At 34.2% G+C, this 18,305-nt stretch overlaps 1 protein-coding gene across 3 annotated transcripts in view; it reads right to left on the minus strand.

Moving 5' to 3' along the window:
* Positions 1-1,266: 1,266 nt before the first annotated feature.
* PPP4R4 (protein phosphatase 4 regulatory subunit 4) overlaps positions 1,267-18,305 on the minus strand; it is a 58,861-nt gene continuing 41,822 nt past the window's right edge. The window contains exons 13-25 of one of the 3 annotated variants that reach the window (XM_053980863.1): positions 17,702-17,785; positions 16,382-16,564; positions 15,547-15,652; positions 14,646-14,793; positions 12,791-12,935; positions 11,839-11,880; positions 9,757-9,832; positions 9,224-9,304; positions 8,787-8,880; positions 8,281-8,351; positions 7,372-7,507; positions 5,349-5,481; positions 2,349-2,432 (exon numbers count right to left, since the gene is read on the minus strand). In XM_053980863.1, coding sequence (XP_053836838.1) covers positions 5,415-5,481; positions 7,372-7,507; positions 8,281-8,351; positions 8,787-8,880; positions 9,224-9,304; positions 9,757-9,832; positions 11,839-11,880; positions 12,791-12,935; positions 14,646-14,793; positions 15,547-15,652; positions 16,382-16,564; positions 17,702-17,785 — 1,233 coding nt within the window. In that variant the 3' untranslated portion in view covers positions 2,349-2,432; positions 5,349-5,414. Of the gene's footprint in view, positions 2,433-5,348; positions 5,482-7,371; positions 7,508-8,280; positions 8,352-8,786; positions 8,881-9,223; positions 9,305-9,756; positions 9,833-11,838; positions 11,881-12,790; positions 12,936-14,645; positions 14,794-15,546; positions 15,653-16,381; positions 16,565-17,701; positions 17,786-18,305 lie in introns of those variants that run through there. The other 2 variants (XM_053980864.1, XM_053980865.1) reach the window with 2 other exon arrangements.

Raw genomic sequence — 18,305 nt, forward strand, 5'->3', positions numbered from 1 at the left:
TTCAAAATTATTTGACAAGGAACTCACAGGTGTCTATCAGTAAACACAAGATACCTCTGCTAGAGAAGATACAAAAGATACATTATAGGATAAAGCTGATACATCTCTAAAAATCACCTCAGTTACCATTTGGTGTCTGCCCACAACAGCCCAGACACTGATGTACCCTACTCACAAAAGGACTTAGGAGTCAGGCTCTGCTATCTGGCTAGACTATGAAGGTGCATCTAACCTAACTCCAGACTGCATTACAAATGTACCCAGAAAGAGAATCACTCCTTCCTGCCACTGCTCTATATGAAAACCAACAAATGCCACTGCACAGTTGACCTTCAGCTGTTATTCCAGAGCTACAGCTGACCAGCAGGTATAAGGGTTCAAATGCATTGGTGCTGTTTAACAGAACTAACCCAGAAGTAAGTGGCCCCTAAAAAGACTGCTTGGATGGAGGTCTGTAGTGCAAAAGACTGATGAGAGCATGCACAAGACACCAGAGGTATTGCACAAGGAAAATGTCCAGTCCAAAAAATATCTAAACAGAGCATGTAAAGATTAAATTGAAGGAATTTTAGGTTATTGAGTAGAGCACGTGTTATCAGCATTAAATAAATTAATCAGTTTAAAATGACAAACAGTGACAGCCAAGAAGGAACAAAAGACAGACTGTTTACAGAACCCATTACCTGCTTATTTAGGGGAGAAAGAGCTTCAATTTTCTGAACTTACTGGTTGCTCCGCAAGGCATTGAAAGGGCAAACACAGTCTTGAGTCCTATTCTACAGCTGGCTACTGATGATCTGAGTTTGGTCCCTGCCAAAGGTGAGACCAAGAACAGCCTGAGCAGTCTCCTGTGGCCCAGGTGAGCAGCTGTAGCTGGCACTTGAGTCAGCTGTGCCTGGGGAATTGGGAGTATCTGTCTGCATCAATGAACCAAAAGCAGAACCCAGGAGGAGCCAGCCCAGGTCATCTGTACACCTGTATCAATACTGAATGTTAAACATCATAAAACTCAAAGAAGCTTTTAAAGAAATATGTGATTTACAAAATCCTATGCCAGGCTGCAGAACAAACTGAAAAATAAAGTATTTCCACAGAACCCAAACAATGCCTGTGACTTAAGACGGAGAATATTGCTAAATCTATCTGAGGTGTAGGAAGCTTAAGCATTTAGACAGTGCTTAATCCAAAGAAACGTTCTGTACTTCATACAAGATAGCATACATCCAGCATTATTACTATTTTAAATAAATACCCTCCATAGGTAAGTGCTTTTATTTATTTTAATTATAAAAGATGCCCTGAGATTTTTTTTTCAAGAACATGCATGTACAGCATTGTCCTAGGTTTTATTTTGAGTAAATCATCATTCATATTTTTACATTATAAAAAGTAACCACACACACACATATGCATACACAGACCAAATCATCTTTATCATACACCAATAGATTTAAAAAAACGTGTATTTCTGATATCAATATATTTATGCTGCCTCCATTTTGAAAGGGAAGCTGACAATAGCTTCATAATTCCTCTCTCAAGTATTGGCATAAACAGAACTTTTCTAAATATGATTGCATGTTTTTCCACATAAATTTTGACAGAAACATTAGCATTAATACAAACAAATGCAGATGACATCACTGAACCATGACAGCTTGCAATAGCAGCTGATTTAAAACTAGATTCATTATTATAAATTATTAAAGTGAAAATACAATTTGAAATACTAAAATTAAAACAAGTATTTATACAACAAAACTTATGAAATAAAACTTTTTTTTACATCATCTGGAGACATTTGCTTTTAGATTGCTTTGAAACTTACACAGAATTTTTATGAACTTAGTACTTGTAAAAACATTAATTCCAAATTCACAGCACAATGCTTCAACAGTCTATGGTTTTTTATAGACTGACCAATGGTTCTGGACTTTGGTCTTAAATTAGGTTTGCAGATTCTTTAAAATGTGGGATTCCTTTTTCATATTCATAACAATTCCTTCTATTTCTTCCTTAAAATATGAAAGCTAAGGGTTGCTAAGATTGTAAATAAGTCAATTAAATAATGGGTATGTTCATTCTAAATCCAAGACTTCAAACTACAAAGGCGTAACTGAAGAAAACAAAATCTTCTCCTTAGCTGCAGCAGTTAAGAGCACATAGCTGAAGTTATAGTTCATATCATTTCACTATGATGTTAGAATTCTGCAACCATTACATTGTTTATCAGAACATATTTTACAGTTTGGAACTTTATTTAAAAGATTTATTTTAGATTTTTAACATTGCAGGATGCATTTTATTCAGTCCAGGCATTAGAGAGTCCCATCTGCTGGTCCCACCTTATCCCACTAGAACGTTGCTTCCTCCAGTCTCTGGTTCCCTCATTTTTGTGTCAGATGATCTAGGAATTTGATTTTCTGTTTTTTCTTCATACAAAAGAAGAAACATACATAATATGTTGTTATTATATTATTAAATTGCATAACATATTAAACTGCTATTGTGCAGAACCTTTTAACTCTTAGCTGCTGTACTTTAAAAATTATGAGCTGCTCTATTTCACCCACTTTGAAAAAGCCAAAGGAATATATTCTGAGGGCATTCTCAAGAAGGGTGAAGTTCTCCATTCAGGTGTCTAAAGAAGTTCTTGTGGAGATCCATCTGAATGAGATGATTAAGGTGCCACAAGCAGTCTACTCATGGCTACAAAAAGTGCCAAAAGTCTGGCACATTACACTGTGATTTCTACGTGTTCTGCTGACCACAAGGTGGTCATTTGGGTAATTTCTGGATTTTTCATGCCTTACATTTTTAATCTTTAGCTTTACTGGTTTTCAGTTTCAAAGAGTTGTAGCTGTCAATTAACAACTATTTGTATCAGACAGAAGTATTTCCAAGAGGGGGCATAACTTTTAGAACTCTTGGAAATATTAATTTGCATCAATATTTTACAGTATCATTTACAAGTAACATGACATATTGTTCTGTTTCGCTGTTTTAAAACTGCTGAATATTTAAAAAACTGCATATATTATATGATAATGTATCAGTGTCAGGATACCTACTACTAGCTTCATCATAGAAATGGGACACAAAATAGAAGCCAGTCCCACTGGAACTTGGAAATTCTAGCATCTTAAATGTCATGATGAAAACATGATTAAAAGCTGTAAGAAACCAACTTAAAGTGTAGTAGACCAGTAGCAGAACTATTTCATCTTGTGCTTAACTTTCTAAGCAATTATATGACTGGATGAAAGACATTACTTGAAGATACTTATCTTAAACATGTAACTGTTACATCATGGTTATGCACCAAACTGGATGTCTTATAGGCCAGTTGTGGACATCTTATAAAATACTGATATTTATTTAGTTTAATGTTGCATAAAATTAACTTTCTAATAATAAATTGGAAATTTCTAATAATAAATTAGAAAATTAATTTTTATGCAACAATAAATCTAATCCCACTTTTTACAAGATAGAAAACCTGTACCACACATCCTTGAAGAAAGTTTTGATTCAAAGTGAAATAAAATCAGCCAATATCTTTATGTCTATAGGCAAGATGCAAAATACTTAAATGCTATCTATGAAGTGGATCTACAACAGACATATTTATTGATGAATCTATAAAGTTTATAAATAGTTTTAAACAATTGCATGTTGAACATTTGCAGTCATACTACAGCACTACAAACTCAAGCAAAACATCTTATATCTAAGAATCTCATAAAGCTGAAAACATTCAAAAGAATAGAATAAAGCTACACAGCTTAATGATACAAGATCAGACTGCTTGATAAAACACAGTGTTCATGATTTATGTCAATGTCTGCACTAGGATGATTCATGATCTAACTGGCAACTCTTCAAAAGGAAGTCAGAAAAACTTCTCTGCTCTGCTTATTAAGTAAGATCTCTTGTGGGACAAAGTACTCGACCAGTGCTCTTTCTGATTCGTTCCCATTCCATCAGGTACTTGAAGCAGGTAGTCATCCCTTTTGTGATTCCCTCATTAAGTTATATGGGGGCTGCTTTAGCATAATTCTGGTATTTTCTATGGCCTAAGTAATACCCAAGACCTAGCAACTGACACCTACACTAAAACAGTACTTCCTTCACCAGCTTGTGAGCACTGGATCATGATTTACTACTTTTTTTTTCTTGCATCTATGTTATTTTCAAAAAGAGATAAAACTTTAATTGGCACATACTTATGAGTTAGTTCAAACTGAATGTTTGAATGTATGGGTATGGTAAGAAAAGACTTCAGTTCTCCACCAAAGTAACTCTGAGTTTTGAAAGACTCCTGGAGCACTATCATATATGAAATCAGAAATTCTTGACCCCTGCGAACTGCACTGTATTGTCAAAAGTGAACATTTGCCAATATTCTGTAGAGCAATTTTATGGAAAATATTAGGCTTAACAATTAAGCAATATTTTATCCAAACATATATCACTTCAAACTAAGAATCATTAATTTTGTCTGCTTATACTTTAATTATTGTGTTACTGCCCATATATTTACTTAGAAAAAGAAACATATTAGAAGTTACCCTACTCAAGTTGCAGAGCCAGGAAACTAAAAGTTAGGTCTTGCCAGAATTGAGATGGTCAGTGCAAATTTTAACCAGCACTAAGTAAATCTGCATGATGATACAGTGTAAAAAAATACCCAATTATTATTTTCCCACCTTAGTGAGTTTTCTGCCTTAGTCAGTTCACCAAAGGTGATGCTCATTGATGAGCATCTATTCAATTGTACCTCTCACTGTACAATTATCAAATTCTTCTCACAGATTTCTGTCATCTGCTTATATATTTGGATATCAATTTCTTCCATCATTAAACTTAGAAAATAATGCTTCCTTGAAACTGACATTTTTGTTGTTTTGCTGGTTTTTTTTTAATTTAAATGTGCATATATTTAGCACCAGGCCTGACTTCCTGAGTAAAAGAAAGGTAAAAAAGTACAGCTAAACATGTCTGTGATTGACTGCATTTAACACCAAACATTCCTGTGTTTGTATCTCTTAATATCTCCTTACAGAGCTGCTTCAATTTCTTTTGAAAACAGTTAAGTATTGGGTCAGTTTACAAACAAGAAGTTGAATCTACACAGCAGACATTAGACCACCTTGAGAGATGTATTTTTCCACAAGAACACAGAACACTAAAACTCTTATTCAGAACTAAATGTAGGACATCCTAAGCTTCCTCTTCTTTTCCAAAAAATGTTTTACATCCTCTTTAGCTTCTGACCCTATGTAGTTCAGGGACTTTCTGAACCAGACAAAGCACCCAGATCATCATGAGTTTGATCAGATACCTACTTTAAAATACTCTGCTCTTAGGGTATTCATTTGGGAATGGTACATAGAGACTCGCAGCTGTGTTCTTTACTTTCCACTCTCCTGACTGAAGACAAAAGTGCAAACTGCTCTGTGTGAGCCTTGTCCTGTCCCTCTTTAAACAAAAGACATCAGTTTTATTTTAAAGGGAAGACAGAAAAACCTTTGAAATTTGGAAACTTTTTATGTGATATAAAAAATATGTCTAACTAACCTTTGCACCTCACTGCTTTGGGAATATTAATCCATTCATTTTCCCCAAATCCTTGTGGGACAGCAAGTAATTGGAATTTCTACAGATTGCTAAAAATATTTACAACATTTGAACTATTTTTTTTGTTTTAAACCAAGGAAAAGAGGCATACAGTGATCAGGGTGAAAGAAAATGAGGTTTTTAGCACACCTAATTTTTTAACTATGTAGCACTCCATTACATTTTATCTTCTCAAGACAAATGCCCCTTTTACTTTATAGATAGCTGAAAATGTCAGCATGTCTATTAATCTAACTGCTGACTTTGAAATGGTGCACTTTGAAATAAGTGACCTCCAAATGATCACCTATGAAAAGTCTGAAGTACTGTGGGTAGCATTAAGGGAAGTCATTAGACACTGGCAAAGAGGGACAGAGGGCAAAGTGATTGGGCACCTTAAAGTACTATTCCTGTGAAACCACTTACTCAACACAGTCCATCTGCATTCACAACTTACCTCCCAACCTTCTCTACAAAATAAAAGCAGTTTTAAAAACTGTAGGTCACTATGCACACTTGAGTTCATTCTAGAAAACAATTTATCTTGTACAGTGAAGATGGTAGAATTCCAGCAGGAAAAAAATCAAGTACACAAGGAGCTAAATGAGTATTATCCTGGGAGTTTCTTTTTTGTTTGTTAAACTTTTGAGTGCTTTATTTTACAATTTAGTAATTTTATTAACTTAAAATCCTGACTAAAGCTGGGGAGGTATTTTGGTTTGTTTTTTAAAGTAAACTGAACATACTGAAGTGGAAAAATATGTTCATACAGATATTTAATTCGCCAAAACAGACCATCACTATTGCTGCCTCTTTATATCTAGCAAACTAGTATAAGAAGTTTTCTCTTTCCTATCTTAGCTTCCAGTTGTAGTTCCTGTTACATTGAAGTCTACTTTCCCAGACTCCCTTTCTTGCTGTAGCTGGCTCCTTCCCTTTCTCCATTCTGCCTTGGCTAAGAATGCAAATCTCTGCTAGCAAAAAAGTCTCAGTTTGAGCCCACAAAATTACAGCTAGTCCAATGACAGTAATTTAGTTATAGTGTAAAAGGAATCTGCAGGGAATTTGCTGCTAGAGTCTACAGAGATTTGGGTGAGTGTATGTCACAGTGATTTTCTATGACTTACAGTTTCAGCACAGGAGCAAAAAATACATCTTTGATTTTGTTCTTGCAAAATGCTGAACAGCATTGGCTGATGTTTAAAGGAAAGCAGCCTGAGGGAGATGCCTAGCATTGAAAATTTGTAAATGGCTTTTTGTAAATGGCTATGGTAAGGCAAAGAAGGCAGCATTAATAGCAAATACCAGTACCAGTTCATTGTAAGTCTCAAGATTCATAATAGAATTGTTACATAATGATACATAAATATACAAGTCCACAAAAAAGAAGGAAAATTAGAAACTAAGTAGTCTAAAAATACTTCTATTTCTCCAGCTACAGGCAGCTAAATCACTGTGACTGTAGTTATTACATATCAAAGGCACTAACCTTCACTTTTTCCCATTCCACCCTCTCAATTATATACCAGCTGAATGCAAATATGTGCAGGAGAAATAATGTGAAAGACAAATTAGAAGGTAATGCCATCTTAGAAACACAATTGCATACACCACATTTCTACCCTGCCTATTTTAGTATTTCAAAATCTGTGTGCAGAAGTATAATAAATACAGGCCTAATTTTACATGGCTCTTTTGAGTTCCCTTTGGAAATGTTACCCCTAGCCTCAGTTTATCTTGTCAACAACTTACATGCTCATCTTTCGGGACTGACTCTCCTTATTTCCATTGTTCTTTTGGTCAGCTGAGTTAAATAAGTTGCGAGAAGAACTAGAAGGGAAGGCAGCATTCCCACTATTGCCAGCAGAATGAGTCCGGAATGAATCATCTGCAATACAGAGGTGCAGCTTAGACAAAGAATTTTGGTTGAAAACACTTCACAGTGTTTTCAAAAGTAAACAGAATAATCTCTTTTTCCTATGATGTTAGTGGCATATTTCCTATGGCACTAATCCAAAATTTTAATGGGATGGTTTCTACTTAACATTTCTTCAAATATTTTATTAAAAAGTCCCACTAAATAACTGGAATACACATTTTCAACAAAAATATTCATACATTAATGTATGTAAAGAGTGTGATCTCTTGGGCCAATCTTTAGCTGCTAAAAATTTAGCTATTTAATGTAATTTAATTGCCTAGTGCCTATTGGTAGTGAATGAAAAGATAGTTTTTTTATAGGAAGCCATTAATCTCAATCTTATCTTTAATCATCCCAACTCTTTAAAATTTAGTGGACAGAACTGCAAACAGTAGTTTCTCTCTCTTAATTCAGAAGAAGTTTTATATAGCATTCATTCTCCTCATGTAAAATAGGTGGGGAAAAACTCCAAACCCAACCTTTTTATGATATCTGACATTCCAACCAGGACATGACAAATTCAGTTTATTTTTACTATTTTTAAATGTAAATTAAAACAAATGTGTAAGGGAAAAAAAAGAATCTGAAAAATCACTTAAAAACCCAAACGTATTGGATATCTATTATTCTGCTTTCTTTAGGAGAATGACATCTTAGAGTATGCCTGCCTAATTGGGTCCATATATTCAACACCCTCACAAAGAAACTGAAGTAAAAACACATTAGAGTAACCTACTTACCACTAAAGGATAACATACAACTCTTTCCTATTCCTGGTACTGAAGATGTATATCCTGTAGCAGAACTTTTACTTTAAAAAACCAAACAAAACAAAACCAAGTTGGTTATTTCTGAAAGTGTTCCTCTCAGTTCTATCATCCTGTTTAATAGCATTGCAAGTTATTTCTGAATTATTTTTTCTATGAAAAAAATAAATGAGAAAGTTGTGCTGAAATATCTTTAAGAAATGTAAGAAATTAGGTTCAGCAATTCATATTGAAAATTACTTTTAATATATGATAAACTGTGACATTTATTAACTTTAAATGAATCCATAACCATTTCTACGCTTCAACATGCCTTAGATGTTTCCTTACTCAGTTAATCAATTAAACAGAGAGCTGCAAATATGTTACAATTCAGTGAGCACACCACTACTTTCAGAGATCCATAGCATTAATTTCATAGGAGCTGTCTATTAGCAAACATCTGCCTATGAGGTAAGCAATGAAGATTATAAAGATACTTAGGACACTTGTCTATGTTGCTGTATTTTGGATGCAGTACTTGAGTACTGAAAGATTGGCTTCGAACCAGCTTGGATTTTTTTTCTTCTTTGCCTAAAATTATAAAGAACATTTTTTAATATGAATATTGCATTTCCTCAATAATTAAGAACACTTTAAAATATATTTTTCTGTCAATCTACAGTAAATGAAAGAATGAGATTATTTAAATACCTCAATTTAAAAAAAAAAATAAACCTTAGGTCATTATTTATATACTACAGAGTTAAACAAAACTAAAAACCATAGAAAAATACATTCAGTTCTAGGAGAAGTATCTTTTCCTCTGTGCAGTAGGTGTAACTTGGGTCCACAGATGTCAACAGCAGCTTTGCTGGGGTTTAACCTGATGATGTGAAATCAAAGTGATCCAGGTGAGTTTTTGAACAGTTCTTACCTGCTAATGTACCAGAAGAGCTTCCAGAAATAGAGAGATTGATACTTTTTGACAATACTGATGATGTTTTACTGTCTCTACCTACAAAAAAAAAAAAAAAAAAAAAAAAAAAAAAGCCAGTAAAAGCCCTTCCCTCTTAAAACTTACATTTTTATAAAGGAGAGGACATAACATACCACAGTCCTGGAGCAAAAAGTAATAATATCTAATCCACTGCTACTAGCACTTCAGAAATACCATAGAAAAGTACTTACACTATATCCCAAAATAAAAAATAACAGAGAACTAAAATGAATGTATTTTATTAATAAAGCCAAAATAAAACATGCATTATTATACATTATATACATCATATATGTATATTATGTAATGAGGCAATTTTTCATAACTTCAGAAATACATAGAAACATTTTTTATATACAATTTCTAAATCTCTGTTTATTGTATAAAGTGTCTCTTTCCTGCTCCTTTCTCTACTACCTTTGTAGAAAAGTAAAGCATGCCAAAACATGTACACAAATAAACAAACTTACGTTTCTTTTCAAATATTTTATCATTAATATTTGTAGATCTTCCTTCATTTTTCTGCTTCTCTTTTTCTAATTGTTCCTAAAAGAATGAATAGTTTTCTTAGATATTACTCAGGTAAAAGTAAATAAATTCAGTTCATTTCTACTCTCCTGCTAGTAGTACAATCCCTGATGAATATCCAGAGAACCAATTAAATAATACAGAAAGAAATCAGGGTACATATCTCATTTTAAAACCACAGTACGAAGAAAGCTCAGAGTTGAAGTTCACATCTAAAACTTATAATTAAAATTATGCCTGGCTTTTGGATTTTTTTATATTCAAAAAGTTACACACATTGGCAGCTGGCAATGTAAAAATCTTCTCTAACACAGACCCTCTGAAAACAGAACAGGCAAAACTTTTATTTCATACAATTCAATGAATATGTTTTTCTTAAATTTTAAGGTGTGTCACATATATTTAAACTTTATAAAGATCAAAAACTAACATCTACAGTTGATAAATCTTTATGAAAAAATTAACTATGTAAAATTGTTCAGGCTCATGGAATTTATTTGCCCTTCTGTAATACTACCCAGCCTAAAAGTATACTCCATTTGGTGAGTAGATATCACTCCAGCTTCAAAAAAATTATACAATATTAGCTTATTTTCTATACCATTTTCACAATAAATATTGTTAAGTGAACCATAATTGCTCTAATCTATATTTTTCATGTAGTTCTAATTATTACCCAATCAAGAAAAGAAAGAGGTAATTCATTCAGCTCAGGGTTGCTGGCAAATATTTTCTACAAAGTCAGCTACTAAAATTAAGGAAACTTACTAACATATTCAGTATTAAAATCGTTAGCATCAGATACATTTAAGTGGGTTGAATGGCTCTTCATCTGTTTGGGACTGAAACATGTCACAATTCACTGTGTCCCTCTCAGGTTCCCCAAAAGCATGCCTCTCACAGACAATGCTAATGAGGCCTTTGTGATACAGAAGGGTGGCAGAGATCAGTGGCCTATATCACAAAAACTCAGGTGCTTTTCTAAAGTATAGCTGTGGAAACAGGGTAAAAATTGATGTCATCATACAACAGTAGCACTGGAGGCTATTTTGCAGCACACAAACACATTCAGTATAAAAGCATTAACTGGATCTACCTAAAGAGTGCTACGTTCAGGACTTTGAGTGTGTGTATGCAGGTCCTGAGAGCCCAGCTGCCTTGGGACAGTGGCAAGTCCACACTGACATCAAAGTGGACCACACAGGTAGGAAACAAGGACATTTTTGAGACACTCCTGAATCTCTTCTGGTTCACTACAAAGAAGTTTATTTACTACAAGTCACAGAAACCAACAATTTTAGGATCTTCTGAATCCTGTCAGCTGCTCAGCTTCTCCCACCTCAGGCTGGAGGGGAGGCAGCAGATGGGAGGACTGCAGTGGTCTGATCTAGGCTTTGTGGAGATGTGGTGAAGATACAAGCTGTGTGCTGAAGTGCCTACTGCACCTTTTGCTTTCCTCTCTTTCCTGGCTAATTGGAAAGCCTGTAACACAGAGCATTCTTTGGCTTCCTTGGAACAAAAGAAATTATGAGGTTAATTTCTTTGCCTAGGGAAGCTGTATGCCAATTCTGAGGTGTTTCATTGACCAGTTCATCATGCTGTACATGTTATTTCTCAAGAAACTCAAGTTTCCCTTTCTAACTGATACAGCAAAATTTAGGTAGTAAAGAAAAAAAAAAGTTACATATTGTTTTGAAGGATTTAACCCTATTATAAAGAGTAAAATGAAACCACATACAGATTTTGAACCTCTCAGGTCTCTCCAAAATATGCATTTCTCCTACCTAAAAATTATTGCCTCATTAATATGCAGCTGCAAACTATTTAAAAATAATGACAGTGTACTGATAAAATATACCATTTCCAAAAGGAGATGTTCTTGTCTCTCTTTTTCTTGATCCAATAAATCATTTTTATAATTTTTTTTCTGAAATTTCAAAATAAAATCAATAAAAATAAAAAATCACTACCTGAAAATGGAAACTAAGAGTAGTTGATAAGTATTAAAGTTAGTAAGTACTTACAGCATCTACAGAAATCTCTATTCTGTCCAATTCTAACACTGTCTATAAAGAAAATTGAAACATTATTTATTATTACTCAATGGCATGTCACATTATGAAGTAAAAAATTGTCTTTTCTTCTTAAATATTTGAAGCCTACGCTATCATTTTTGTGGTACCAACGCAGTTTAAAATTGTCAGAGAGTATTCTCAGAGAGTATTCTCCCTGCTGAGACTTGAATAGATTCACAGAATATCTATATGGAAATCAAAATACACTCAAGGAAGCACCACAGCAAGAATAGCTATAGCAAAGGCTTAGGAACCAGGACTGAAAAAAGCATCTCAGGAACCTGTGTCTAACTCAGAAGGTTCCACACAGGTGTTCACCCAGTCTCTCTCCTGCAGATTGGCCCTGTAAGGAAGCCACCTGAGCTTCCTTGAGCTTCCACCTACTTGAGCTATTTCACTTCATGGTTTCTAAATTTGAGACTAAGCATGGACATTCCTCAAAGAGGTACTTTTTTGAATATTCACATTAAAAACCCATTTGTAACATTACAAAATCCTGCAAATGTTTTGTCTTTATATTGTAAAATATATAGACTAACAAGTTATCTCTGACCTGATGAGTTTTACTAGAATCAACATTCAATCTTTCTCTAGTTTTTTTTTTTTCATAAATGGTCATTGAGCCAAAATCCTGAATTTGAATCACTACAAAAATCCTGAATTTGAATCACTACAAAATAACTGCAATATAAATAACCAAGGAAACACTAACACTCCTAAATTTCACAGAACATACTATACTACATCATCTTTTAATTGTTCAAAATTACGTAACAGAGAATGGAATTTTTTAATCTCCTGTTCTTACATTGAGAAAATCCAAAGAAAGCATAACTTTAGTCATCTTAACTTACAGTGATAAACCCAAGATTAAATGCTGCTTAAAAAGAAAAATGCTTACTCTTTTCACAATAGTCAAGACATCTTTGTCTTTCTCTTGACACAGAAGTTTCCTTATACATAACTCCAACTGCTGAAGTAAATGTTTATCAGTGGGAATCTTCAGAGTAGATTTGACTTTTGGCAACAAACAGCATAGCTTCATTCTACCAAAAAAACCCAAACAAAAAACCCAAATATTCACCTTTTAATGCAGATGTTTAATATATATTACTAATTCTCAATGTATTTCATGCTAGCATTTGACACAGAATAATTAAGTGGCCTTATTTTTCAGAAGTGATTGTTGTTTATGTGTTGTTTCCAGACACACTGTTTTCAAAAAGTCTCTATAGATCATGAATACAGTCCATAAACATCTTTGGTTTGTCTGTTTTTTTGTTTTTTTTTTTTAATCTAGAAAAATAAGGAGTCCTCCAGATTTTCCAAGTGATATGCACACCTAACTTTATCAGTTACCTAAATATCCTGGAGATCTGGTCCATTGGTGCAAAGGAGCCCAAGTCTCACCAAAAATCATGTTACTGCAATTCTATACAACTGCAAGGATGAAAATGTATCAGATAGACTAAAAAGAAGAAAGCCCTTCTTTCCCCTTCCTTATCTTCCTGTTTATGTCCAGAGGCTGCCCCTGCTTATGCTGTTCAGCAAGGCCAAGTGCCAGGTTCTGCACTGGGGTCACAACAGCCCCAGGCAGTGCCACAGGCTGGGGACAGAGTGGCTGGAAAGCTGCCTGGTGGAAAAGGACCTGGTGGTGCCATCTGACAGCAGCTGAACATGAGCCAGCCATGCCCAGGCGGCCAAGAAGGCCAATGGCATCCTGGCCTGTGTCAGCAATAGTGTGGCCAGCAGGAACAGGGCAGGGATTGTCCCCCTGCACTCAGCACTGGTGAGGCCACACCTTGAATGCTGTGCTCAGTTCTGGGCCCCTCATGACAAGAAAGACATTTAATGACATGAGACATGAATGTTAGTCTATATGTACAAAATGATTTAATTTTTAGGGTCCTACTGAGTGGAGATGTGGTAGTTATATTAAACACAGTGTCTATTTAAACAGTTTCACTTAGTAATAAACAGTATGTGGTGAAGCTGAGTGCACATATATATGTGCAAATTATGCTTACATAAATCTCTGTGCAGCATTAATATTAGATGTTCATATATGTTAATGATGACAACATGAATGACACACATCAGAAACAAGATTAAAAGCATAAAATCACATAAAATACGTGACCAAAAAAAAATCTACTTTCCTAATGGTAGTAACTGCCTGGTCCCTATCTGTTTAGAAAACAAAGAAAAACAGTTACTACAAAAATAAAAACACTGTATAAAAATGAGTAACAGACCAAATTCCCTAACATTATTGTACTGTTTTTCAATTTTTCGTTAACAATGAAGCAGATACCCTTTTCCATAACATAAAACCTGTTCTAAGTTGTTTAGTTCAGACCACTGAAAGAATTGCTTGAGTGTTTTACTTCACATATAGTGACAATGAAATGCATGGGAATTAATGGAGGTTGAATCTGTGTTCTCTCTCTACACCCATGAAACAACATATTACTTTTTTCCCATCTATTGCTGGCTCTCCTCTCCTCACTGCTCCATTCACTCCCAAACTCCAGTGCTTTTGATCAGTCTCTCAAGCACTGAGAAGTGACCTGCTTCTGGGATTTCCTAGCACCATTCCCACACTCCCCTGCGTCTTTAATACTGGTCATTCTGAAGGCTCTTTATATTTTTACTCAAGTTCCACTATTTAAGCAAGACATAAAACTTCTAACAGTATTTCTTAATATATTATTTAAAGCTTTCTTTTCCTGTACACTGCTACATATTCTACATACCTGACATTTGCTACTGGGTCATGTGTAAGTTCAAGCACAGGTAAAAAGAAGTATTTACAGAAGAATGATTTTGAAAACAGTTCCATAATGAATTCACAAGTATCTAAAAAACGAAGTCTGTTCCAGTAACTTTTTCCTTGGCCAAGTTCTGAAAAATAAAAATTTGCAGATATTATCTGTGAAGTCTTCAATGTCAGACAGAAAACATTTCACAGGTTGACCTTCAACTTAAAAGATGATAATCACAGGCATCAAAAAACATATTCTCAGTCTCAATTCTTTCTTTTAATAAAAAACTAACATTCTGAAATCCATTAATTCTGTCAGTGAGCACTTGAAAAAGCCAAAGAGCAAGTAAACTAGCTACAGTGTTAAAGAAATTCCTGTATGTCTTTTAATCTATGTCAGAGGAGTATCAAAATTACTGTGTAAAACATCAAGGAATGTTAATGAGAACAGTTAAAACTTCTAAGCTATCTTCAAAACACATAGCATACACCAAAATATCAACTTTAGGTGGCTGATTAATAAAATAAATTCTGAGATTTATTCAGCATTTCTTATGCTGAAGCCTCTGGAGACTTTTACTTCTAGTGAGGAACTCTGTTTTTTTATTTTGCTGTACCCACACCTTAGTAATTTTGGCTAAAAGAAGTAGGGTTGGAGGGGTCTTGGCATATTATCACTTTCTGCATTGCCTCTTCCCCAATCCCTTTATATAAACTCCAGATATATTCCTCACATATGCACAGTACATTTTGATGATATGAGCAACTGAATGTCTTCCAAGCATAGTCCCTCCAACGACGGAAGGAAATTTCACTGAATAAATGTAACTGTAAATAGATCTTCAGCCAAAAGTAACTTTCATTTCTCAGTAATCGAGGAAAGATCATCTTACGTTCAATCAGTTTCTGAATAACCTCGTGTCTCTGTTCTTGTTTGCGATTGTAGCGCAAATAAACGCACAGAGTCCGAGCAGCTGCTTTTTGGACTGGCAGGACATTCTTGAAAGAAATAAAGGGAACACAGTTAAACATATCTGAAGGAGTATGACTAAAAACATATATAGAATTAGAAAAAAATTAGCTAAAAAGTAGACAAGTAGCCTAACTTTATAAATTTTTAAATAAATGTCATGATGTTAAGAGAGAATTAGGAAGTTTGGCCAATTCATGAGACACCTGCTTCTTTATTCCTTCTGCTCAACTTTGTAGATTTAACTATTTCATAAGCACCTTAAAATATTCCATGTTTGCAAGGCACCTTTGGTATGGCAGGCAGTAGAAATAAAACTACATCATCGTCTCTTACAACAGTTTTATCCTTGAATTAACTCAGTAAAATTTCAGACTAGTAGCTCTAAATGATAATTTATTTTAGAAATGCAGAGTTCTTTCATAAAGAACAAACACAATGTAATGTATGGAATCAGGAAAAAAAAGGCATATTTCAGAGGAAAAAGTTTTGATTTAACTAAAAGTGATGATGAGCACAAGGGAAAGAAAAAGTCTTGGGTAGGAGGAAAACTGATAATCCAAATTTTGCTACTCAAATTGGGGGCAGGTTTTCAGTGAAAATTCTCATTGAAAAAATTACAGGGCTTGATATACCATATGAAATGGATAGGACTTTAAGATTAATATAACACAAGAAGTACTACACATAGCAAATATCCAGTGGTCTAACTTGCATTAACAGATAAAAGCAAATGAGAAAGCAACAGGTGGGCTCACATTTGTCAAAATGATTGTCAACATCCTGTGAAGAAAGCGGTAATAGATCTGATCGCTTGGTATGATATGAGGGAGACATGCATATTTTTGTAGTAACTTCTCATGCGTTCTCCATTTTAAAGAAGTCGCTGCTCTCTGTTCTGCTGTTGTTAATGCAGGAATCAAGTCAGGAATAGAGAGTAACTAGAAACAGAAAGATAAACAATAATTTTATATTTTCAAGCTGTGTGTCTTGTCACTGTGCTTAAAAAGCAAATCACAACAATATAAGAAGGGAAGACTAATCCAAAAGCTATTTCAGTACCTAGTTAAATACACTTTCATCTCCAATTCCTTCTCCTGACAAAGGAAAACTAAACACCATTCTCTTTGTAATACCCTTTTACAGATATTAAAACCATTACGCCAACTCTCCTCAGCATCCTCTTTCTCAAACCAAATGAATCCCATTTCTCTTTTATCCTCTTAATCTTTGCAGTTATTGTTCTCAATCCCCTAATTAGTTTTAGTAGGAATTAATTTTAGGAATTGTACACCTTTTCTCAGTAGAAGGCAAAGAATTTTTAATAACCAAGCTAAATTCCCTTTCATATTAAGAAAAATGAAACAGACTGCCACACCTGACATTGCATTTGCTATATGTTATATATATTTACAGCTGTAAACAACTGATAAATTCAAATTTTTAAATTACACTGTCCACTTATACACATACAAGAAAATAAATTTCTTCAGTTCTTATACTGCTGCAATATCTCAATTTATCATACTTTTAGGAAGTATGCTCAAAACCAGCATCCTTTCTGTTCCATCTTAGAGGTGAGGAGTCATGGAATAAACCATCATCCAGAGCCACTTACAATTAAATTAGGAAAGGTGGGAGCTGAGTACAGATCTCTTAATTCAATGTCTTTACTTCAGAAAATAGATTTCAGAAATAGATTTCCTTCTAGCAGAAGCCTGAAAATGGCACCCACGAGCAATTGATACATCAATATGAAAAAAAAATTAAAATAGATATTAGCTATCAATCCCTTAACATAAAACCAAGTTTTGTTTTCACTGAACTGTGGTTAATTAGAAAAAGAACATGTATAAACTGTTCATTTTCATATTAACTCTAATCTTTCCAAATGTTTTTCATGTTAAAGCTTTTAACATCAACAATCAAATAAAAGAACTGAACAGAAACTTCGTATCCAAACAGAACTTCTCCAAACAGAACCTAATCATGAAAGCCTTTTCCTACAAAATTTGTCTGAAATTTCTTACTGCCCTCATTTAGAAAGAAAATATGAAAAACCCCATGAGAATACCCACCTTGCTTTCTGATCCATTGTTTTCTCCTCCATTAGTCATTAGTTCAAGAATTTCAGGAAGGTGACCTACTAGAGCATCTAACACCTATTTAAAGAAAGACTGCATGAAAGAGATCTGTAAATTAACTTAACTCCATTTTTAACTCTCACCAGCATATCCTGGCTGACACCTTTCAAGTTACTGCTCTCTCATATTGAAAAAAAATGGAGATTAGTTCCACTGATTAGTTCTATTGATGGCTGATGTTTTAATGCAGTAAGTAATATAAGTATTACAGGTATCAGGTTTTATTTATGTGATCAGACAAGCTTTCTAACTAGAGTAGTCTAACTTACTACTGGAGAAACCGTATCAGAGGAAATGGTGATTTTTTTCTTGAATATATATATGTCTCTCCATCCTAAAAAGTCTCACTGTGTTAACTGCAATATAACTGACTCATGTTCTACGCACCTTGGACCAAAACTCTTTCTGTAAATTTTGATCTTTGAACCATACACGACTTCTTTATCTCCTCTTCAATTGGACAACAAAAATAAAACAAAGCAAAGGACCTTGAATCTTATTAACTATTATTTTAATAGAGTACCAAACCCAAAGCTTT

Source organism: Vidua macroura, chromosome 6, assembly GCF_024509145.1.
Source record: "Vidua macroura isolate BioBank_ID:100142 chromosome 6, ASM2450914v1, whole genome shotgun sequence".
Lineage (NCBI taxonomy): Eukaryota > Metazoa > Chordata > Aves > Passeriformes > Viduidae > Vidua > Vidua macroura.